The sequence below is a fragment of the Siphateles boraxobius genome, unplaced genomic scaffold (genome assembly GCF_051911475.1).
Source record: "Siphateles boraxobius isolate OS27281-9 unplaced genomic scaffold, OSU_SipBor_1 75, whole genome shotgun sequence".
In the NCBI taxonomy this organism is placed as follows: Eukaryota; Metazoa; Chordata; class Actinopteri; order Cypriniformes; family Leuciscidae; genus Siphateles; species Siphateles boraxobius.
In genome coordinates this window covers 1,831,041-1,853,968 of record NW_027509203.1, presented here as the reverse complement: position 1 = coordinate 1,853,968, position 22,928 = coordinate 1,831,041, and the positions used below count along the sequence as shown (strand labels likewise).

The 22,928-nt window shown below is 43.7% G+C and overlaps 1 protein-coding gene across 2 annotated transcripts in view; it reads left to right on the top strand.

The window, feature by feature from the left end:
• The window catches only part of mmp23ba (matrix metallopeptidase 23ba), a 42,418-nt gene that overhangs the window by 17,140 nt on the left and 2,350 nt on the right, over positions 1-22,928 (top strand). Inside the window, exons 2-7 of one of the 2 annotated variants that reach the window (XM_077217688.1) lie at positions 1,094-1,233; positions 1,813-1,952; positions 16,510-16,677; positions 17,943-18,107; positions 18,219-18,329; positions 22,583-22,709. In XM_077217688.1, the coding sequence (XP_077073803.1) occupies positions 1,094-1,233; positions 1,813-1,952; positions 16,510-16,677; positions 17,943-18,107; positions 18,219-18,329; positions 22,583-22,709 (851 nt within the window). The remainder of the gene's footprint in view (positions 1-1,093; positions 1,234-1,812; positions 1,953-16,509; positions 16,678-17,942; positions 18,108-18,218; positions 18,330-22,582; positions 22,710-22,928) is intronic. The other variant, XM_077217689.1, reaches the window with a different exon arrangement.

Genomic DNA, 22,928 nt, shown 5'->3' with positions numbered 1-22,928 from the left:
TTAATAATTGTTTTGATTAAATACACTGGATGTCAAAAGTTTTGAATTATTAAGATTTTTAATGTTTCTAAAAGAGTCACTTCTGCTCAACAAGTCTGCATTTATTTGCTCCAAAATACAGTAAATTGTGAAATATTAGTACAAATTAAAACAACTGTTTCCTATGTGAATGTATTGTTATTTCTTATTTATTTATGTGATTCAAAGCTGAATTTGCAGCATCATTACTCCAGTCTTCCACCAAAATCTAAAGCAACAACTGTTTTCAACACTGATAATAATCATAAATGTGCATCAAATCATCATATTATACTGATTTCTGAAGGATCATGTGACACTGAAGACTGGAGTAATGATGCTGAAAATTCAGCTTTGATCACAGGAATAAATTACACTTTATTATATATTCACTTAGAAAACAGCTGATTTACATTGAAATAATATTTCACAATATTACTGGGTATGTTTTGTATTTTAATCAAATAAATACAGCATTGGTGAGCAGAAGAGACTTATAAACAGCTGATTTATATTAGAATCGTATTTACTGTATATTTCTTTAAATCAATGCAGCCTTGCTGAGACTCCTTTCAGAAACATTAAAAAGTGTGTTATTTATTGTATTGTTTATTGTGTTTATGTGATTAAACCAAATGTTATCAGTATATATTACAACAATCTTGTACAAATCTAATATAAGCTCAATAGCAGTTAGTTTTAAATTAAGAATTGTTAATATTTTCCACTTATGAAAATTTTAGGCTACACAAAAACATTTTTTATACTGTAATTCATTGAGCAGTATTACACTAATGTTGTGCATGCACAGTCCTGAAAATAGCATGAAATAAGTGGCTTATATCAGATAAAAAGAGAAATTAACTTAACAACTGAACCGAACTTTCCTCTGACTGCGCTTACTTCACTCCCGACTAATCAATACAAGATGTGTTTCTGGCTTAACAATGCATTTATTAGAGCAAATCACCTCACGAGTGGAGTTATCACTCTTTCAGGAGCAAACGTGGCAGACCTTCATGGAAAACCCAGCTCACAGATCAGTCCCATCTAATCTGAGATTTCTTTGTCCAAGGAAGAAGCTCTCATGTCTGGTGTTTTAATCATTGGGATTCATAAAGACGCCCGCTCCCATGTGCTTCACCTTTCCAGAAACAAGCGCTACACACTCACTCCAGAGAAACTGAAGTGGGACAAGTTCAAGCTGACCTACAAGTAAGAGTCTTTATATGTTTGTTTGACATCACAGCTCTCTTTGAAACACTTTAAGCCTTGCATGGCTCCTGCTTTATATCTCATAACCAATTTACATTTTTAGAATATTTTCAAAGTCGAGAAAAGCTTTAGGATTGCAACTACATATCAACTAACTCTCATTAGACTGATAAATCGGGGTTAGCTTTAGGAGAATGAGTTGACATGTAGTTGCAAAGTTACTTATAGTCAGTAGAATATCTAAAGTGGACTATAGAAAAAAGCATAACCTAAATCTTTTGTGATCCATGTAGAAAGAAAGTCATACAATTTCGCAAAAACCTGAGTAAATGATGGCCGGATCTTTTGGGGGGATTTTTATTCCCAGGGAATAAATGGATAAACGCATTCTTAGAGATTCTACTGACTATAAGTAACTACATGTCAACTTATTCTACTTACCCGAACCCTAATAGTAATACATGTAGTTATGATGTTACTTATAGTCAGTAGAATGTCTAAAGTGGAGTATAGAAATAAAGTGTAAACAATAAATTTATATTTTTGTTAACTTTGCGTATTACTGTTTTGTTTGTGCAGACTACTGTCGTTTCCCAGGAATCTTTTGAATGCCAGTGACACGAGGAGAGGCGTATCCAAGGCCTTCTCCATGTGGAGCGACGTCTCGCCCTTCAGCTTCCGGGAAGTCCCTGCCGATCACGAGGCGGACATCCAGATCGGTACATCAAACACACATCCACACGCTTTTGTTCGCTCACTTCACACACTGTTCCCTCATTTCACACGCTTGTGTTCGCTCATTTCATCCACACGATTGTGTTCGCTCATTTCACACGCTTGTGTTCGCTCACTTCACACACTGTTCGCTTATTTCACACGCTTGTGTTCGCTCATTTCATCCACACGCTTGTGTTCGCTCATTTCACACGCTTGTGTTCGCTCATTTCACATGCTTGTGTTCGCTCATTTCATCCACACGCTTGTGTTCGCTCATTTCATCCACACACTTGTGTTCGCTCATTTCACACGCTTGTGTTCGCTCATTTCACACGCTTGTGTTCGCTCATTTCACACGCTTGTGTTCGCTCATTTCACACGCTTGTGTTCGCTCATTTCACATGCTTGTGTTCGCTCATTTCACACGCTTGTGTTCGCTCATTTCACACGCTTGTGTTCGCTCATTTCACACGCTTGTGTTCGCTCATTTCACACGCTTGTGTTCGCTCATTTCACACGCTTGTGTTCCCTCATTTCACACGCTTGTGTTCGCTCATTTCACACGCTTGTGTTCGCTCATTTCATCCACACGCTTGTGTTCGCTCATTTCATCCACACACTTGTGTTCGCTCATTTCATCCACACGCTTGTTCGCTCATTTCACACGCTTGTGTTCGCTCATTTCACATGCTTGTGTTCGCTCATTTCACACGCTTGTGTATTCGCTCATTTCACACGCTTGTGTTCGCTCATTTCACATGCTTGTGTTCGCTCATTTCATCCACACGCTTGTGTTCGCTCATTTCACATGCTTGTGTTCGCTCATTTCATCCACACGCTTGTGTTCGCTCATTTCACATGCTTGTGTTCGCTCATTTCACACACTTGTGTTCGCTCATTTCACATGCTTGTGTTCGCTCATTTCACATGCTTGTGTTCGCTCATTTCACACGCTTGTGTTCACTCATTTCATCCACACGCTTGTGTTCACTCATTTCACATGCTTGTGTTCGCTCATTTCATCCACACGCTTGTGTTCGCTCATTTCACACGCTTGTGTTCGCTCATTTCATCCACACACTTGTGTTCGCTCATTTCACACGCTTGTGTTCGCTCATTTCACACGCTTGTGTTCGCTCATTTCACACGCTTGTGTTCGCTCATTTCATCCACACGCTTGTGTTCGCTCATTTCACACGCTTGTGTTCGCTCATTTCATCCACACACTTGTGTTCGCTCATTTCATCCACACGCTTGTGTTCGCTCATTTCATCCACACACTTGTGTTCGCTCATTTCATCCACACGCTTGTGTTCGCTCATTTCACACGCTTGTGTTCGCTCATTTCACATGCTTGTGTTCGCTCATTTCACACGCTTGTGTTCGCTCATTTCACATGCTTGTGTTCGCTCATTTCACACGCTTGTGTTCGCATATTTCACACGCTTGTGTTCGCTCATTTCACATGCTTGTGTTCGCTCATTTCATCCACACGCTTGTGTTCGCTCATTTCACATGCTTGTGTTCGCTCATTTCACACGCTTGTGTTCGCTCATTTCACACGCTTGTGTTCGCTCATTTCACACGCTTGTGTTCACTCATTTCACATGCTTGTGTTCGCTCATTTCACACGCTTGTGTTCGCTCATTTCACATGCTTGTGTTCGCTCATTTCACACGCTTGTGTTCGCTCATTTCACACGCTTGTGTTCGCTCATTTCATCCACACGCTTGTGTTCGCTCATTTCATCCACACGCTTGTGTTCGCTCATTTCACACGCTTGTGTTCGCTCATTTCACACGCTTGTGTTCACTCATTTCATCCACACGCTTGTGTTCGCTCATTTCATCCACACACTTGTGTTCGCTCATTTCACACGCTTGTGTTCGCTCATTTCACACGCTTGTGTTCGCTCATTTCACACGCTTGTGTTCACTCATTTCATCCACACGCTTGTGTTCGCTCATTTCATCCACACACTTGTGTTCGCTCATTTCACACGCTTGTGTTCGCTCATTTCACACGCTTGTGTTCGCTCATTTCATCCACACGCTTGTGTTCGCTCATTTCATCCACACGCTTGTGTTCGCTCATTTCACACGCTTGTGTTCGCTCATTTCATCCACACGCTTGTGTTCGCTCATTTCATCCACACGCTTGTGTTCGCTCATTTCATCCACACACTTGTGTTCGCTCATTTCACACGCTTGTGTTCACTCATTTCACATGCTTGTGTTCGCTCATTTCACACGCTTGTGTTCGCTCATTTCACATGCTTGTGTTCGCTCATTTCACATGCTTGTGTTCGCTCATTTCATCCACACGCTTGTGTTCGCTCATTTCACACGCTTGTGTTCGCTCATTTCACACGCTTGTGTTCGCTCATTTCACACGCTTGTGTTCGCTCATTTCACACGCTTGTGTTCCCTCATTTCACACGCTTGTGTTCGCTCATTTCACACGCTTGTGTTCGCTCATTTCACACACTGTTCCCTCATTTCACACGCTTGTGTTCGCTCATTTCACACACTGTTCCCTCATTTCACACGCTTGTGTTCGCTCATCTCATCCACACGATTGTGTTCGCTCATTTCACACGCTTGTGTTCGCTCACTTCACACACTGTTCGCTTATTTCACACGCTTGTGTTCGCTCATTTCATCCACACGCTTGTGTTCGCTCATTTCATCCACACGCTTGTGTTCGCTCATTTCATCCACACACTTGTGTTCGCTCATTTCACACGCTTGTGTTCGCTCATTTCACACGCTTGTGTTCGCTCATTTCACACGCTTGTGTTCGCTCATTTCACACGCTTGTGTTCGCTCATTTCACATGCTTGTGTTCGCTCATTTCATCCACACGATTGTGTTCGCTCATTTCACACGCTTGTGTTCGCTCATTTCACACGCTTGTGTTCGCTCATTTCACACGCTTGTGTTCGCTCATTTCACATGCTTGTGTTCGCTCATTTCATCCACACGATTGTGTTCGCTCATTTCACACGCTTGTGTTCGCTCATTTCACACGCTTGTGTTCGCTCATTTCACACGCTTGTGTTCGCTCATTTCATCCACACGCTTGTGTTCGCTCATTTCACACGCTTGTGTTCGCTCATTTCATCCACACACTTGTGTTCGCTCATTTCATCCACACGCTTGTGTTCGCTCATTTCATCCACACACTTGTGTTCGCTCATTTCATCCACACGCTTGTGTTCGCTCATTTCACACGCTTGTGTTCGCTCATTTCACATGCTTGTGTTCGCTCATTTCACACGCTTGTGTTCGCTCATCTCACATGCTTGTGTTCGCTCATTTCACACGCTTGTGTGCGCTCATTTCACACGCTTGTGTTCGCTCATTTCACATGCTTGTGTTCGCTCATTTCATCCACACGCTTGTGTTCGCTCATTTCACATGCTTGTGTTCGCTCATTTCACACGCTTGTGTTCGCTCATTTCACATGCTTGTGTTCGCTCATTTCACACGCTTGTGTTCACTCATTTCACATGCTTGTGTTCGCTCATTTCACACGCTTGTGTTCGCTCATTTCACATGCTTGTGTTCGTTCATTTCACACGCTTGTGTTCACTCATTTCATCCACACGCTTGTGTTCGCTCATTTCATCCACACACTTGTGTTCGCTCATTTCACACGCTTGTGTTCGCTCATTTCACACGCTTGTGTTCGCTCATTTCATCCACACGCTTGTGTTCGCTCATTTCATCCACACGCTTGTGTTCGCTCATTTCACACGCTTGTGTTCGCTCATTTCATCCACACGCTTGTGTTCGCTCATTTCATCCACACGCTTGTGTTCGCTCATTTCATCAACACACTTGTGTTCGCTCATTTCACACGCTTGTGTTCACTCATTTCACATGCTTGTGTTCGCTCATTTCACACGCTTGTGTTCGCTCATTTCACATGCTTGTGTTCGCTCATTTCACATGCTTGTGTTCGCTCATTTCATCCACACGCTTGTGTTCGCTCATTTCATCCACACACTTGTGTTCGCTCATTTCACACGCTTGTGTTCGCTCATTTCACACACTGTTCCCTCATTTCACACGCTTGTGTTCGCTCATTTCACACACTGTTCCCTCATTTCACACGCTTGTGTTCGCTCATTTCATCCACACGATTGTGTTCGCTCATTTCACACGCTTGTGTTCGCTCATTTCACACGCTTGTGTTCGCTCATTTCACACGCTTGTGTTCGCTCATTTCACACACTGTTCCCTCATTTCACACGCTTGTGTTCGCTCATCTCATCCACACGATTGTGTTCGCTCATTTCACACGCTTGTGTTCGCTCACTTCACACACTGTTCGCTTATTTCACACGCTTGTGTTCGCTCATTTCATCCACACGCTTGTGTTCGCTCATTTCATCCACACGCTTGTGTTCGCTCATTTCATCCACACACTTGTGTTCGCTCATTTCACACGCTTGTGTTCGCTCATTTCACACGCTTGTGTTCGCTCATTTCACACGCTTGTGTTCGCTCATTTCACATGCTTGTGTTCGCTCATTTCATCCACACGATTGTGTTCGCTCATTTCATCCACACGATTGTGTTCGCTCATTTCACACGCTTGTGTTCGCTCACTTCACACACTGTTCGCTTATTTCACACGCTTGTGTTCGCTCATTTCATCCACACGCTTGTGTTCGCTCATTTCATCCACACGCTTGTGTTCGCTCATTTCATCCACACACTTGTGTTCGCTCATTTCACACGCTTGTGTTCGCTCATTTCACACGCTTGTGTTCGCTCATTTCACACGCTTGTGTTCGCTCATTTCACACGCTTGTGTTCGCTCATTTCATCCACACGCTTGTGTTCGCTCATTTCATCCACACGCTTGTGTTCGCTCATTTCACATGCTTGTGTTCGCTCATTTCATCCACACACTTGTGTTCGCTCATTTCACACGCTTGTGTTCGCTCATTTCACACGCTTGTGTTCGCTCATTTCACACGCTTGTGTTCGCTCATTTCATCCACACGCTTGTGTTCACTCATTTCACATGCTTGTGTTCACTCATTTCATCCACACGCTTGTGTTCGCTCATTTCATCCACACGCTTGTGTTCACTCATTTCACATGCTTGTGTTCGCTCATTTCATCCACACGCTTGTGTTCGCTCATTTCATCCACACACTTGTGTTCACTCATTTCATCCACACGCTTGTGTTCGCTCATTTCATCCACACGCCTGTGTTCACTCATTTCATCCACACGCTTGTGTTCGCTCATTTCATCCACACGCTTGTGTTCGCTCATTTCACATGCTTGTGTTCGCTCATTTCACATGCTTGTTTTCGCTCATTTCACACGCTTGTGTTCGCTCATTTCACACGCTTGTGTTCGCTCATTTCACATGCTTGTGTTCGCTCATTTCATCCACACGCTTGTGTTCGCTCATTTCATCCACACACTTGTGTTCGCTCATTTCACAAGCTTGTGTTCGCTCATTTCACACGCTTGTGTTCGCTCATTTCACACGCTTGTGTTCCCTCATTTCATCCACACGCTTGTGTTCGCTCCTTTCATCCACACACTTGTGTTCGCTCATTTCACACGCTTGTGTTCGCTCATTTCACACGCTTGTGTTCGCTCATTTCACACGCTTGTGTTCGCTCATTTCATCCACACGCTTGTGTTCGCTCATTTCACATGCTTGTGTTCGCTCATTTCATCCACACACTTGTGTTCGCTCATTTCACACGCTTGTGTTCGCTCATTTCACACGCTTGTGTTCGCTCATTTCACACGCTTGTGTTCGCTCATTTCATACACTGTTCCCTCATTTCACACGCTTGTGTTCGCTCATTTCACACACTGTTCCCTCATTTCACACGCTTGTGTTCGCTCATCTCATCCACACGATTGTGTTCGCTCATTTCACACGCTTGTGTTCGCTCACTTCACACACTGTTCGCTTATTTCACACGCTTGTGTTCGCTCATTTCATCCACACGCTTGTGTTCGCTCATTTCATCCACACGCTTGTGTTCGCTCATTTCATCCACACACTTGTGTTCGCTCATTTCACACGCTTGTGTTCGCTCATTTCACACGCTTGTGTTCGCTCATTTCACACGCTTGTGTTCGCTCATTTCACATGCTTGTATTCGCTCATTTCACACGATTGTGTTCGCTCATTTCACACGCTTGTGTTCGCTCACTTCACACACTGTTCGCTTATTTCACACGCTTGTGTTCGCTCATTTCATCCACACGCTTGTGTTCGCTCATTTCATCCACACGCTTGTGTTCGCTCATTTCATCCACACACTTGTGTTCGCTCATTTCACACGCTTGTGTTCGCTCATTTCACACGCTTGTGTTCGCTTATTTCACACGCTTGTGTTCGCTCATTTCACACGCTTGTGTTCGCTCATTTCATCCACACGCTTGTGTTCGCTCATTTCATCCACACGCTTGTGTTCGCTCATTTCACATGCTTGTGTTCGCTCATTTCATCCACACACTTGTGTTCGCTCATTTCACACGCTTGTGTTCGCTCATTTCACACGCTTGTGTTCGCTCATTTCACACGCTTGTGTTCGCTCATTTCATCCACACGCTTGTGTTCACTCATTTCACATGCTTGTGTTCACTCATTTCATCCACACGCTTGTGTTCGCTCATTTCATCCACACGCTTGTGTTCACTCATTTCACATGCTTGTGTTCGCTCATTTCATCCACACGCTTGTGTTCGCTCATTTCATCCACACACTTGTGTTCACTCATTTCATCCACACGCTTGTGTTCGCTCATTTCATCCACACGCTTGTGTTCACTCATTTCATCCACACGCTTGTGTTCGCTCATTTCATCCACACGCTTGTGTTCGCTCATTTCACATGCTTGTGTTCGCTCATTTCACATGCTTGTGTTCGCTCATTTCACACGCTTGTGTTCGCTCATTTCACACGCTTGTGTTCACTCATTTCATCCACACGCTTGTGTTCGCTCATTTCACACTCTTGTGTTCGCTCATTTCACATGCTTGTGTTCGCTCATTTCATCCACACGCTTGTGTTCGCTCATTTCATCCACACGCTTGTGTTCGCTCATTTCACACGCTTGTGTTCGCTCATTTCACACGCTTGTGTTCGCTCATTTCATCCACACACTTGTGTTCGCTCATTTCATCCACACGCTTGTGTTCGCTCATTTCATCCACACGCTTGTGTTCGCTCATTTCACATGCTTGTGTTCGCTCATTTCACATGCTTGTGTTCGCTCATTTCACACGCTTGTGTTCACTCATTTCATCCACACGCTTGTGTTCGCTCATTTCATCCACACGCTTGTGTTCGCTCATTTCACACTCTTGTGTTCGCTCATTTCACATGCTTGTGTTCGCTCATTTCATCCACACGCTTGTGTTCGCTCATTTCATCCACACGCTTGTGTTCGCTCATTTCACACGCTTGTGTTCGCTCATTTCACACGCTTGTGTTCGCTCATTTCATCCACACGCTTGTGTTCGCTCATTTCATCCACACGCTTGTGTTCGCTCATTTCACATGCTTGTGTTCGCTCATTTCATCCACACGCTTGTGTTCGCTCATTTCACACGCTTGTGTTCGCTCATTTCATCCACACGCTTGTGTTCGCTCATTTCATCCACACGCTTGTGTTCGCTCATTTCATCAACACGCTTGTGTTTGCTCATTTGTGTTCGCTCATTTCATCCACACGCTTGTGTTCGCTCATTTCATCCACACGCTTGTGTTCGCTCATTTCATCCACACGCTTGTGTTCGCTCATTTCACACGCTTGTGTTCGCTCATTTCACACGCTTGTGTTCGCTCATTTCACACGCTTGTGTTCGCTCATTTCACACGCTTGTGTTCGCTCATTTCATCCACATGCTTGTGTTCGCTCATTTCACACGCTTGTGTTCGCTCATTTCACACGCTTGTGTTCACTCATTTCATCCACACGCTTGTGTTCACTCATTTCACACGCTTGTGTTCACTCATTTCATCCACACGCTTGTGTTCGCTCATTTCACACGCTTGTGTTCGCTCATTTCATCCACACGCTTGTGTTCGCTAATTTCACACGCTTGTGTTCACTCATTTCATCCACACGCTTGTGTTCGCTCATTTCACACGCTTGTGTTCGCTCATTTCATCCACACGCTTGTGTTCGCTCATTTCATCCACACGCTTGTGTTCGCTCATTTCACACGCTTGTGTTCGCTCATTTCATCCACACGCTTGTGTTCAATCATTTCACACGCTTGTGTTCGCTCATTTCACACGCTTGTGTTCGCTCATTTCACACGCTTGTGTTCACTCATTTCATCCACACGCTTGTGTTCGCTCATTTCACACGCTTGTGTTCGCTCATTTCACACGCTTGTGTTCACTCATTTCATCCACATGCTTGTGTTCGCTCATTTCACATGCTTGTGTTCACTCATTTCATCCACACGCTTGTGTTCAATCATTTCATCCACACGCTTGTGTTCAATCATTTCACACGCTTGTGTTCGCTCATTTCACACGCTTGTGTTCACTCATTTCATCCACACGCTTGTGTTCAATCATTTCACACGCTTGTGTTCGCTCATTTCACACGCTTGTGTTCACTCATTTCACACGCTTGTGTTCGCTCATTTCACACGCTTGTGTTCACTCATTTCATCCACACGCTTGTGTTCACTCATTTCACACGCTTGTGTTCACTCATTTCACACGCTTGTGTTCACTCATTTCACACGCTTGTGTTCGCTCATTTCACATGCTTGTGTTCGCTCATTTCATCCACACGCTTGTGTTCACTCATTTCACACGCTTGTGTTCGCTCATTTCATCCACACGCTTGTGTTCGCTCATTTCACACGCTTGTGTTCACTCATTTCATCCACACGCTTGTGTTCACTCATTTCATCCACACGCTTGTGTTCGCTCATTTCACACACTTGTGTTCGCTCATTTCATCCACACGCTTGTGTTCGCTCATTTCACATGCTTGTGTTCGCTCATTTCATCCACACGCTTGTGTTCGCTCATTTCATCCACACGCTTGTGTTCACTCATTTCACACGCTTGTGTTCGCTCATTTCATCCACACGCTTGTGTTCGCTCATTTCACACGCTTGTGTTCACTCATTTCATCCACACGCTTGTGTTCGCTCATTTCACACGCTTGTGTTCACTCATTTCATCCACACGCTTGTGTTCGCTCATTTCACACGCTTGTGTTCGCTCATTTCATCCACACGCTTGTGTTCGCTCATTTCACACGCTTGTGTTCGCTCATTTCATCCACACGCTTGTGTTCGCTCATTTCACATGCTTGTGTTCACTCATTTCACACGCTTGTGTTCGCTCATTTCATCCACACGCTTGTGTTCGCTCATTTCACATGCTTGTGTTCGCTCATTTCATCCACACGCTTGTGTTCACTCATTTCACACGCTTGTGTTCGCTCATTTCATCCACACGCTTGTGTTCGCTCATTTCACATGCTTGTGTTCACTCATTTCACACGCTTGTGTTCGCTCATTTCATCCACACGCTTGTGTTCACTCATTTCACACGCTTGTGTTCACTCATTTCATCCACACGCTTCTGTTCGCTCATTTCACACGCTTGTGTTCGCTCATTTCATCCACACGCTTGTGTTCGCTCATTTCATCCACACGCTTGTGTTCGCTCATTTCATCCACACGCTTGTGTTCACTCATTTCACACGCTTGTGTTCGCTCATTTCATCCACACGCTTGTGTTCACTCATTTCACACGCTTGTGTTCGCTCATTTCATCCACACGCTTGTGTTCGCTCATTTCATCCACACGCTTGTGTTCGCTCATTTCATCCACACGCTTGTGTTCGCTCATTTCACACGCTTGTGTTCGCTCATTTCACACACTTGTGTTCGCTCATTTCATCCACACGCTTGTGTTCGCTCATTTCATCCACACGCTTGTGTTCGCTCATTTCACACACTTGTGTTCGCTCATTTCATCCACACGCTTGTGTTCGCTCATTTCATCCACACGCTTGTGTTCGCTCATTTCATCCACACGCTTGTGTTCGCTCATTTCATCCACACGCTTGTGTTCGCTCATTTCATCCACACGCTTGTGTTCGCTCATTTCATCCACACGCTTGTGTTCGCTCATTTCATCCACACGCTTGTGTTCGCTCATTTCACATGCTTGTGTTCGCTCATTTCACACGCTTGTGTTCGCTCAATTCACACGCTTGTGTTCGCTCATTTCATCCACACGCTTGTGTTCGCTCATTTCACACGCTTGTGTTCGCTCATTTCATCCACACGCTTGTGTTCGCTCATTTCACACGCTTGTGTTCGCTCATTTCATCCACACGCTTGTGTTCGCTCATTTCACACGCTTGTGTTCGCTCATTTCACACGCTTGTGTTCGCTCATTTCATCCACACGCTTGTGTTCGCTCATTTCATCCACACGCTTGTGTTCGCTCATTTCATCCACACGCTTGTGTTCGCTCATTTCACACGCTTGTGTTCGCTCAATTCACACGCTTGTGTTCGCTCATTTCATCCACACGCTTGTGTTCGCTCATTTCACACGCTTGTGTTCGCTCATTTCATCCACACGCTTGTGTTCGCTCATTTCACACGCTTGTGTTCGCTCATTTCATCCACACGCTTGTGTTCGCTCATTTCACACGCTTGTGTTCGCTCATTTCATCCACACGCTTGTGTTTGCTCATTTCACATGCTTGTGTTTGCTCATTTCACACGCTTGTTCGCTCATTTCACACGCTTGTGTTCACTCATTTCATCCACACGCTTGTGTTCACTCATTTCACACGCTTGTGTTCACTCATTTCATCCACACGCTTGTGTTCGCTCATTTCACACGCTTGTGTTCGCTCATTTCATCCACACGCTTGTGTTCGCTAATTTCACACGCTTGTGTTCACTCATTTCATCCACACGCTTGTGTTCGCTCATTTCACACGCTTGTGTTCGCTCATTTCATCCACACGCTTGTGTTCGCTCATTTCATCCACACGCTTGTGTTCGCTCATTTCACACGCTTGTGTTCGCTCATTTCATCCACACGCTTGTGTTCAATCATTTCACACGCTTGTGTTCGCTCATTTCACACGCTTGTGTTCGCTCATTTCACACGCTTGTGTTCACTCATTTCATCCACACGCTTGTGTTCGCTCATTTCACACGCTTGTGTTCGCTCATTTCACACGCTTGTGTTCACTCATTTCATCCACATGCTTGTGTTCGCTCATTTCACATGCTTGTGTTCACTCATTTCATCCACACGCTTGTGTTCAATCATTTCATCCACACGCTTGTGTTCAATCATTTCACACGCTTGTGTTCGCTCATTTCACACGCTTGTGTTCACTCATTTCATCCACACGCTTGTGTTCAATCATTTCACACGCTTGTGTTCGCTCATTTCACACGCTTGTGTTCACTCATTTCACACGCTTGTGTTCGCTCATTTCACACGCTTGTGTTCACTCATTTCATCCACACGCTTGTGTTCACTCATTTCACACGCTTGTGTTCACTCATTTCACACGCTTGTGTTCACTCATTTCACACGCTTGTGTTCGCTCATTTCACATGCTTGTGTTCACTCATTTCATCCACACGCTTGTGTTCGCTCATTTCATCCACACGCTTGTGTTCACTCATTTCACACGCTTGTGTTCGCTCATTTCATCCACACGCTTGTGTTCGCTCATTTCACACGCTTGTGTTCACTCATTTCATCCACACGCTTGTGTTCACTCATTTCATCCACACGCTTGTGTTCGCTCATTTCACACACTTGTGTTCGCTCATTTCATCCACACGCTTGTGTTCGCTCATTTCACATGCTTGTGTTCGCTCATTTCATCCACACGCTTGTGTTCGCTCATTTCATCCACACGCTTGTGTTCACTCATTTCACACGCTTGTGTTCGCTCATTTCATCCACACGCTTGTGTTCGCTCATTTCACACGCTTGTGTTCACTCATTTCATCCACACGCTTGTGTTCGCTCATTTCACACGCTTGTGTTCACTCATTTCATCCACACGCTTGTGTTCGCTCATTTCACACGCTTGTGTTCGCTCATTTCATCCACACGCTTGTGTTCGCTCATTTCACACGCTTGTGTTCGCTCATTTCATCCACACGCTTGTGTTCGCTCATTTCACATGCTTGTGTTCACTCATTTCACACGCTTGTGTTCGCTCATTTCATCCACACGCTTGTGTTCGCTCATTTCACATGCTTGTGTTCGCTCATTTCATCCACACGCTTGTGTTCACTCATTTCACACGCTTGTGTTCGCTCATTTCATCCACACGCTTGTGTTCGCTCATTTCACATGCTTGTGTTCACTCATTTCACACGCTTGTGTTCGCTCATTTCATCCACACGCTTGTGTTCACTCATTTCACACGCTTGTGTTCACTCATTTCATCCACACGCTTCTGTTCGCTCATTTCACACGCTTGTGTTCGCTCATTTCATCCACACGCTTGTGTTCGCTCATTTCATCCACACGCTTGTGTTCGCTCATTTCATCCACACGCTTGTGTTCACTCATTTCACACGCTTGTGTTCGCTCATTTCATCCACACGCTTGTGTTCACTCATTTCACACGCTTGTGTTCGCTCATTTCATCCACACGCTTGTGTTCGCTCATTTCATCCACACGCTTGTGTTCGCTCATTTCATCCACACGCTTGTGTTCGCTCATTTCACACGCTTGTGTTCGCTCATTTCACACACTTGTGTTCGCTCATTTCATCCACACGCTTGTGTTCGCTCATTTCATCCACACGCTTGTGTTCGCTCATTTCACACACTTGTGTTCGCTCATTTCATCCACACGCTTGTGTTCGCTCATTTCATCCACACGCTTGTGTTCGCTCATTTCATCCACACGCTTGTGTTCGCTCATTTCATCCACACGCTTGTGTTCGCTCATTTCATCCACACGCTTGTGTTCGCTCATTTCATCCACACGCTTGTGTTCGCTCATTTCACACGCTTGTGTTCGCTCAATTCACACGCTTGTGTTCGCTCATTTCATCCACACGCTTGTGTTCGCTCATTTCACACGCTTGTGTTCGCTCATTTCATCCACACGCTTGTGTTCGCTCATTTCACACGCTTGTGTTCGCTCATTTCATCCACACGCTTGTGTTCGCTCATTTCACACGCTTGTGTTCGCTCATTTCACACGCTTGTGTTCGCTCATTTCATCCACACGCTTGTGTTCGCTCATTTCATCCACACGCTTGTGTTCGCTCATTTCATCCACACGCTTGTGTTCGCTCATTTCACACGCTTGTGTTCGCTCAATTCACACGCTTGTGTTCGCTCATTTCACACGCTTGTGTTCGCTCATTTCATCCACACGCTTGTGTTCGCTCATTTCACACGCTTGTGTTCGCTCATTTCATCCACACGCTTGTGTTCGCTCATTTCACACGCTTGTGTTCGCTCATTTCATCCACACGCTTGTGTTTGCTCATTTCACACGCTTGTGTTTGCTCATTTCACACGCTTGTTCGCTCATTTCAAACGCTTGTGTTCGCTCATTTCACACGCTTGAGTTCGCTCATATCACACGCTTGTGTTCGCTCATTTCATCCACACGCTTGTGTTCGCTCATTTCAGACCAAAACATTGTACGTTTTGGTTTTTTTGAATATTTTACTTCATCGGAATGGTACGAAATTTGGTAAAGGTTTTGGCACTTGCTGTGTGAACACACACAGACACACACAAGAAAAAAAATCATGGTCATGATTCTAAAAGGTAAAATGGCCCTTAAAAAAATTTAGTCACACTTGTATCGTGCGCATTGGAAACGAATGGGATGGAAATTTCATCCAGTGGAAACGTCAAACTCTGACTGTGAGAAAATCAAAGCCATAAATCTAAACAAGCTGTGTTTTAAATTTGGGGGTGAAATATAAAAAAATGAGCTTCCAGTAAGAGCAAAACATGTTTGGAAAATATATTTCATATTAAATTTAAAAATAGTATTTTTATGCATTTTTCACAATATTAATCTTATCTCACTTATTTTTACTTCCACTAAAAAATTTTTAAAAAAATTCACATCAGCAATAATTTCCCATGTGTCTTCTTAAAAAGAGGTCAAACTTCAGTCTGTGCTCCAAAGCATTCAAAAGTTAATCAAAAGTGATTAACAAATGGATCATAACTATTCCAGAAATATAACTTTTTTACCATAAAATTCCCTATAAATAGTTATTCTTCAATAAAAAACATTATCAAACTAAAATATAGTACATTAGTTTCATTGAAATAAAAATATGGTAATGTTTGACCGCCATGTGAACAGCACCACAGGGTTAAAGTAACACAGAATGATGCGCACTTGGCAATAAAAGATAATAAGACCAACACCAGAAAAATCCTTTATTACATAATCATCATGAATAATGATCAGCATTTGTGATGTGGTTGAACTGAGCAAAAAAGTTTTTCACTGTTGATGTTTGGATCAGATTGGTTGGTTGACTCTCTGCAGGATTCTACTCTGTGAACCACACCGACTGTCTTCAGTCCTACTTACACCACTGTTTCGATGGCATCACCGGGGAACTGGCCCACGCCTTCTTCCCTCAGACCGGAGAGATCCACTTCGATGACGACGAGTACTGGATCCTGGGAAACATGCGCTTCAGCTGGAACAAAGGTAGGTGTTGGTCTTGTCCACACTATACGCTTTCATTAGAAAATATCTTTCTCTCCGTTTTGTCCTTCCATCCACACTGAGATGGCGTTTTAATTATGAAAACTAAGCTTTTTGAAAACACTTTCCAAAGTGGATAAATATGAGAACGCAGTTTTTGTGTTGTAGTGTGGACTGTCAAAACTGAGGTATTTAAAAACAATGACGTAAGTTTAGTCATGTGACACATATTGTACCAATAGATATTCATGTTTATAGCGGTGTTGCGCCTGTTATGTGCGGTTCACTTTCACACTGTTGCTGAAATATATTACTTCACACACTCTTCATATCACAGTCCTGCACAGATGACAGAAAATTCACTTGCATTTGCTGCGGTAAAACATGAGCAGTTTTAGCGTTTTACACCAAACATGTAATGGTGAGTGAGTGCAATCTCATCAGTGAATGGAGATATTTTGCTAAATAAAATGATCCTGTCAGAAGAATTGCTTGACAAGTTTATTATTTATTTTTCCATCTGTATCGTCTCAGTGAGCTTTTAGGAGATGAATTTAGCATTCAGGCGTTTTTCATCCACACTGAAACGACAGAAAACGCCTGAAAACGCTAGTGTGGACCGAGAGCGCTTTTAACGAAAACGCGGTTTTCAAATGTATAATTAATGTAGACGTAGCCTAAGTGTGAACTAAGAAAATTAGAATCTGATTATTTACTTCCCAGGAGAAAGAGTCCAGAAATGGTTGTTTCCTGGGTGTTATGATGTTCATTATGCCAAAAGAAATAGAAATATCATTAAATTGACCAGACAAAACATATCAAAACCCCTACTTAACCTGCAAGTGCCTTGTTTTCAGTGTGAAATAAAATTTTCCAGTTGAATTCTCCAGTTATTAATTTCTTTAGCCCCTGAACCAGGGTTGAGTTGAAGCATTGTGTCGATCATAAAGCCACAGTTGTATATTCAACACCAAGTATGTTCTGGTTGCCTGTAATTGTGTGGCGTTTTTGCTTTTAGTATAGACACATTACTAATTATTGGAAATGTGTCAAATCGTGCCTGGCGAGAATACTTTGATACGATTTTCTACTGGAAAAATAAGACGTTAAATTCTCAAATTCTGGAAGGCAAATCATGCAATTTCTAGAAGGCGAGTAATAAAGCGTCTCAGCTGGCAAACATTTACTCACGCGTGACAGGCGTTTGTTCATGGGAAGGAAAAGGCCGATTTGAATGTGTTTCTGTGTGTGATTGTCGTTGTATTCAGGAGTGTGGCTGACAGATCTAGTTCACGTGGCGGCCCATGAGATCGGTCATGTACTGGGATTGATGCATTCCCAGAATACCAAAGCTTTAATGCACCTCAATGCCACACTGACGGGCCGCAAACTAATCACTCAAGATGAGGTCTGGGGCTTACATCGACTCTATGGTATTTTACACATAAGCACAAATAATCATTCAAAATATGTAAAATCTGGATTACTTCTTACCTTTTTACAATTACCTGACACCTTATTTGCTGTTTTTCTGTCCATGCCAGGATGTTTGGATCGATTATTTATCTGTCCTTCTTGGGCAAGGAAGGGTTATTGTGACAGCAAGAGGAGGCTCATGCAGAAACACTGTCCGTCCAGCTGTGACTTCTGTTACGGTGAGAGGCCTGTTACTTACACCAGGGATCACCTAAAAAACTAACTGTGTATAGAAAAAAAAATTACGAGACATATTAGACCTAAACTACACAAAGTTTGGTCCGCATTGGAGCTTATTCCGGCCACTTAGACAGAAAGAGACCATCTCAAATACACGTACAGCAGATAACCACAGTTTGTTTTGCTTTTGCATGTCTTTTAGGCCTTGTGTGAGACATATTAGACCTAAACTACTAGCTTATTCCGGCCACTTAGACAAAAACCAGAGACAAAAACACGTACAGCAAATAACCACAGTTAAGGCCATTGCACACTGAGTCCCAAATTCGTATCCGAAATTTTCGCACATTAAACAAAAAAATCGACCTCACTTTATGTCAATCACGCTTGCACACTGCCTCCGAAACTTTTGTCCGTCATAAAAAAATTCGGATCGGGTTTGATTTTCTGCGTTTTTCGCATTCGTGGCAAGCAGTTTGAATGGTGTTTGAATGGTGTTTTGACAATTCAGAGCCACCGAATCACGAATACGAAAAAATGCATACGAAAATTTCGGACTCAGTGTGCAATGGCCTTTAGTCTTTTAGAGGCAAGTTTATTTGAAATAAATTACACCACAGGTGTCAGAAAATGTATTCAAATAATGGTTCAGAAGTCTCTGCAAACTATTCTACCGAAAACAGAAAATGCACTGAACGTGGGTCTAAACTTGTAATGCTAGGGTACGAGATGAGGATTGAATTTTTTTTACAAACAAGTTAGTAAAGAAAGAGTGGTGCTGGAACAAGTTTGTGTGACAGATGTTCTAGGTAGGAATCAAACCTTGGACTTCCAGATTACGTGGTGCTTAAAGAGTCAAGGGTACTCAACAATCCCAGAACTGGCTGACAAACAAAATAAATTCAAGAGAAAACAAGTGAAAGCAATCATCATGATTTGCAGCTAAATCCTAAGAACATAGAGATATCTACTGGCTGAGAATAGAATAGTATAGAATGAGGCATTTATATAACACTTTCATATGTACTACTGTACACCCAGAGCGCTTTACAATCATTTACAATCAACACCACCAGTGTGAGCATCCACTGGGATGATGTGACGGCAGCCACAGTGCAACAGCACCAGTGCTGATTGGCGATGGCCAATAGAGGGAATGTGGCCAGGACACCGGGGTACATCCCTACTCTTTACGAGAAATGCCATGGGATTTTTAATGACCACTGAGAGTCAGGGCCTCGGTTTTACGTCTCATCCGAAGGACGGTGCTGTTTGACAGTATAGTGTCCCTGTTACTACACTGGGGCGTTAGGACCTACACAGACCCCAGGGTGAGCGCCCCCTGCTGGCCTCACTAACACCTCTTCCAGCAGAAACCTGGTTTTCCCAGGAGTCTCCCATCCAGGTACTAACCAGTCTCAACCCTGCTTAGCTTTTAGTGGGGGACCAGTCTTGGGCTACAGGGTCATATGGCAGCTGGCCATATCAGAGGGGTCAGTTTAGACAGGAGCCCCTCCAATAAGAACAGTTCCTGACGTTCCTGGAGCTATCCTAGACAGCAACTTAAGCCGCATTTCCTACGAAATTACACGTAACAATTTGTCCCATGAACTTTTTCCCCCAGACCTGTTGCTGTCAGCGTTTCCACCGCAGTCTAAAGTACTGTGAATATAAATCAAATCCGGTGACGTAGGACTGCGCACTCCTTTACGGTTCCCGCTGGATTTAAGCTTATTAAAGCCTGAATCTCGTTTTTGGTCCATCTGTCGTATTTTTTAAACTCCATTGTTCATTTGAATAGCAAACAACTGTTACTGGACGCACCGCAACAGACGGTGGTTGAAATAAAATGCTGTCTAGAGTCAAACAATCAAAATGCGGCATGCACTCAATCAATCAACACGTTCAGCACCCAAGTCCCACCCCTGAAAGTTCCTGAACTTTGAAAAAGTACCACCTCGCAAGCAGGGACTTTCATACAAGGAAATATTTACCCGGGATTCATTAAGATCCTGATGATGTGTGGCACAGTTAGGAGCTACAGTAGTGACTGCAGAGAGAGAACAACAGACACCAGGCTTTAAGTGTGAGATGTGAAAGGGGCCAGCAAGAGCCAGTAAGTTTCACAGTTAGAAAAGGACCCAAAAGCGAAAGCTGGTTACAGAGATTTATTAAATAGCAGATAAAAGATAAAATAGGCTGTCTGCCGGTCACCGGCCGTCTAAGCGGACACAGAACAGGAGAATGAAACTCAAAAGGACTAGGCTGCAACCAGGCGGGGTGAAAGGCACAGGTAGTAGCTGTCAGAAAGTGCGCACTGGAAACGACGAGTACTGACTCCACTTGGCAGAAACAGCAGCACAGAATAGCAGGCTTGTTGGAAGAGGATAACAGGTGGTACCTCTCGTCTGATACACACACAGGACAGGACAGAACATGACAAGATTAAGAAGAGGTAAATGACAACGATGAGGCATCTGTAACAGGCATAAATGAACAAACAATAAACCGACAAAGAGGAGAGAAGACGAGATCTAAATAGAAAGAAGATCAGGGCAAAGGGGGAACAGGTGTTTGATGATGAGCGAGGGCCCGAATGCTGATTGAGATCATGGACAGCTGTGCGAGAGCGCACATGCAGAAGAGGGAGAAAGAAAACAAGCTGAGGAATCAAACTTGACTACTGACAGTAATGTGCTCTAAAAAGTGTGGTTGTTACAGACCAAACATCTTAGGGTCTTCTCCTGGTTAACCCTCCCTGTTTGATCATTAGATTGAGGGTGAAAAAACAATGATTCTCCAATGAGATGCCTGAAAGCCTTCAGTGCCCTGGGAGATGCTGTGAAAGCTGTCCCCATTCTTTAAATACCGAATTCACTGCCGAAAGCTCCTGATTTCTGATATCAAAGCTCCTTACAGGGTGAGGTCCGAGGCATCTACATCTTCAATGAAGAGCAACTCGGGACATAGAGGGTCAGTAGGGGTATGGTACTCAATCCCTGCTTTAGATGAATAAATGCCTGGCCAGCCCTCACAGTCCACAGGATCTGCCTAGAGCTTCTCAGTTAGAAGTGGTTCTGCAGTAAAGGGGTTCTGCTAGTTTCAAATGAATCATCTGTAAAAATGGACCTAGGACTTGTTTGCAGGGTTTTGTCCCTTGTATCAATTCTTTATCTTGAACCAGTTGGTCCTCTTCATCCCTCTGGTAATTGATGTTGAGTGGGAGACAGCCATCCTGGTTTCCTACAAAGAAGATGCCACCCCCAGCTGGTTAAGGAATGAAGGAAGCCACTGTTAAGGGCCTGTACTCTCCATTCCACTTCTCTCTGGAGCAGAAAATGAACATAGCTTTACTTGTGTTGAACAGGTTCCAAGCAACTTAATGGCTCAGCCATAGGGACTATAGCAGACCTTCCTGTAGACTTCAGATCCAATCCTTATCTCACACATCTTCCTGTTATTTCTGGTTCAGGTGTGTGATTAGGGTTGGCTACCCCTGGTCTATGGGGTAGAAGAGACATTGCACTACATTTGAAGAGGCCAGCAAGACAGGTGGCAACGCAGAAGCGTCAAGTAGAGGAGTGAGAAAAACAGGCAGTAGCTTGAGGATGGCAGAGTGACAGACAAGACGTATAACAGTTAGATCTCCATCTAGTCCAAGATCTAGAGGACCAATCAATCTGTAGATTATGATCAGAGGTAGCTTTGTGGAAGATGATTGGAGATGATTGGCAAGTCCAGTCCTTAAAGTTACACCTGAATTGACGAAGGCCTTGCTCTGTCTCACGCACCACACCTTTTTAAAGTAGACTCCAGTAACCGTGAGCACGGATGGATAGGCTCAACATATGCCCACAATAACTCCGCATTCATACTCTGCATGCTTTAATAAGCATTTGAGATGATAAATGGGAATTTTGTGATATTTTATATCATCATCCTTTTAAGCCAACCAGAAGATGCAAATTCACATGCGAAGCGGGTTTTGGTATTAGATGCATGGAGACTTTACACCACACATTTTCTGATTCCCCAAACAACTTAACACTGTCAGCATTTTTTCACTCCAGCACCACTCCCAATCTAAAAATGTAGTAGATTAATGAATAGATGTTTAGAGCCAGTGTTGAAGGTGGCCTCGCTCCCTCTCCACTGTTGAGTGTACAAGAGAACAATTCCACTGCTACCAACCATAATTCACTGATGTTCTGGATGAATAATAAGTACTGATTTCATTTTAACTTTCAAACAGAATTCCCATTTCCCACTGCCCCGCCAACTGCAACCCCCCCACGGACAAAACACAAGTTTGTTGTGGAGGGAAAGAACCTCACCTTCCGCTGTGGTAAGAAGATTGCTGCCAGGAAAGGCAAAATCTAGTGAGTTCTTTTTTTCTTCCACACACAGATTGTTATATTAACTCTGACTGTTTTCCATTTTCATGCTGTTTATAAAAGAAACAATTTATTACACTGCCTATAAAAGCATTTGCCCCTTGATGGTTTTTGTGTTTTATTGGTCTACAATAGTGCTTCTCAGACCTGTCCTGGGGATCCCCCACAATCACATTTTGAATGTCTCCCTCATCAGTCACACCC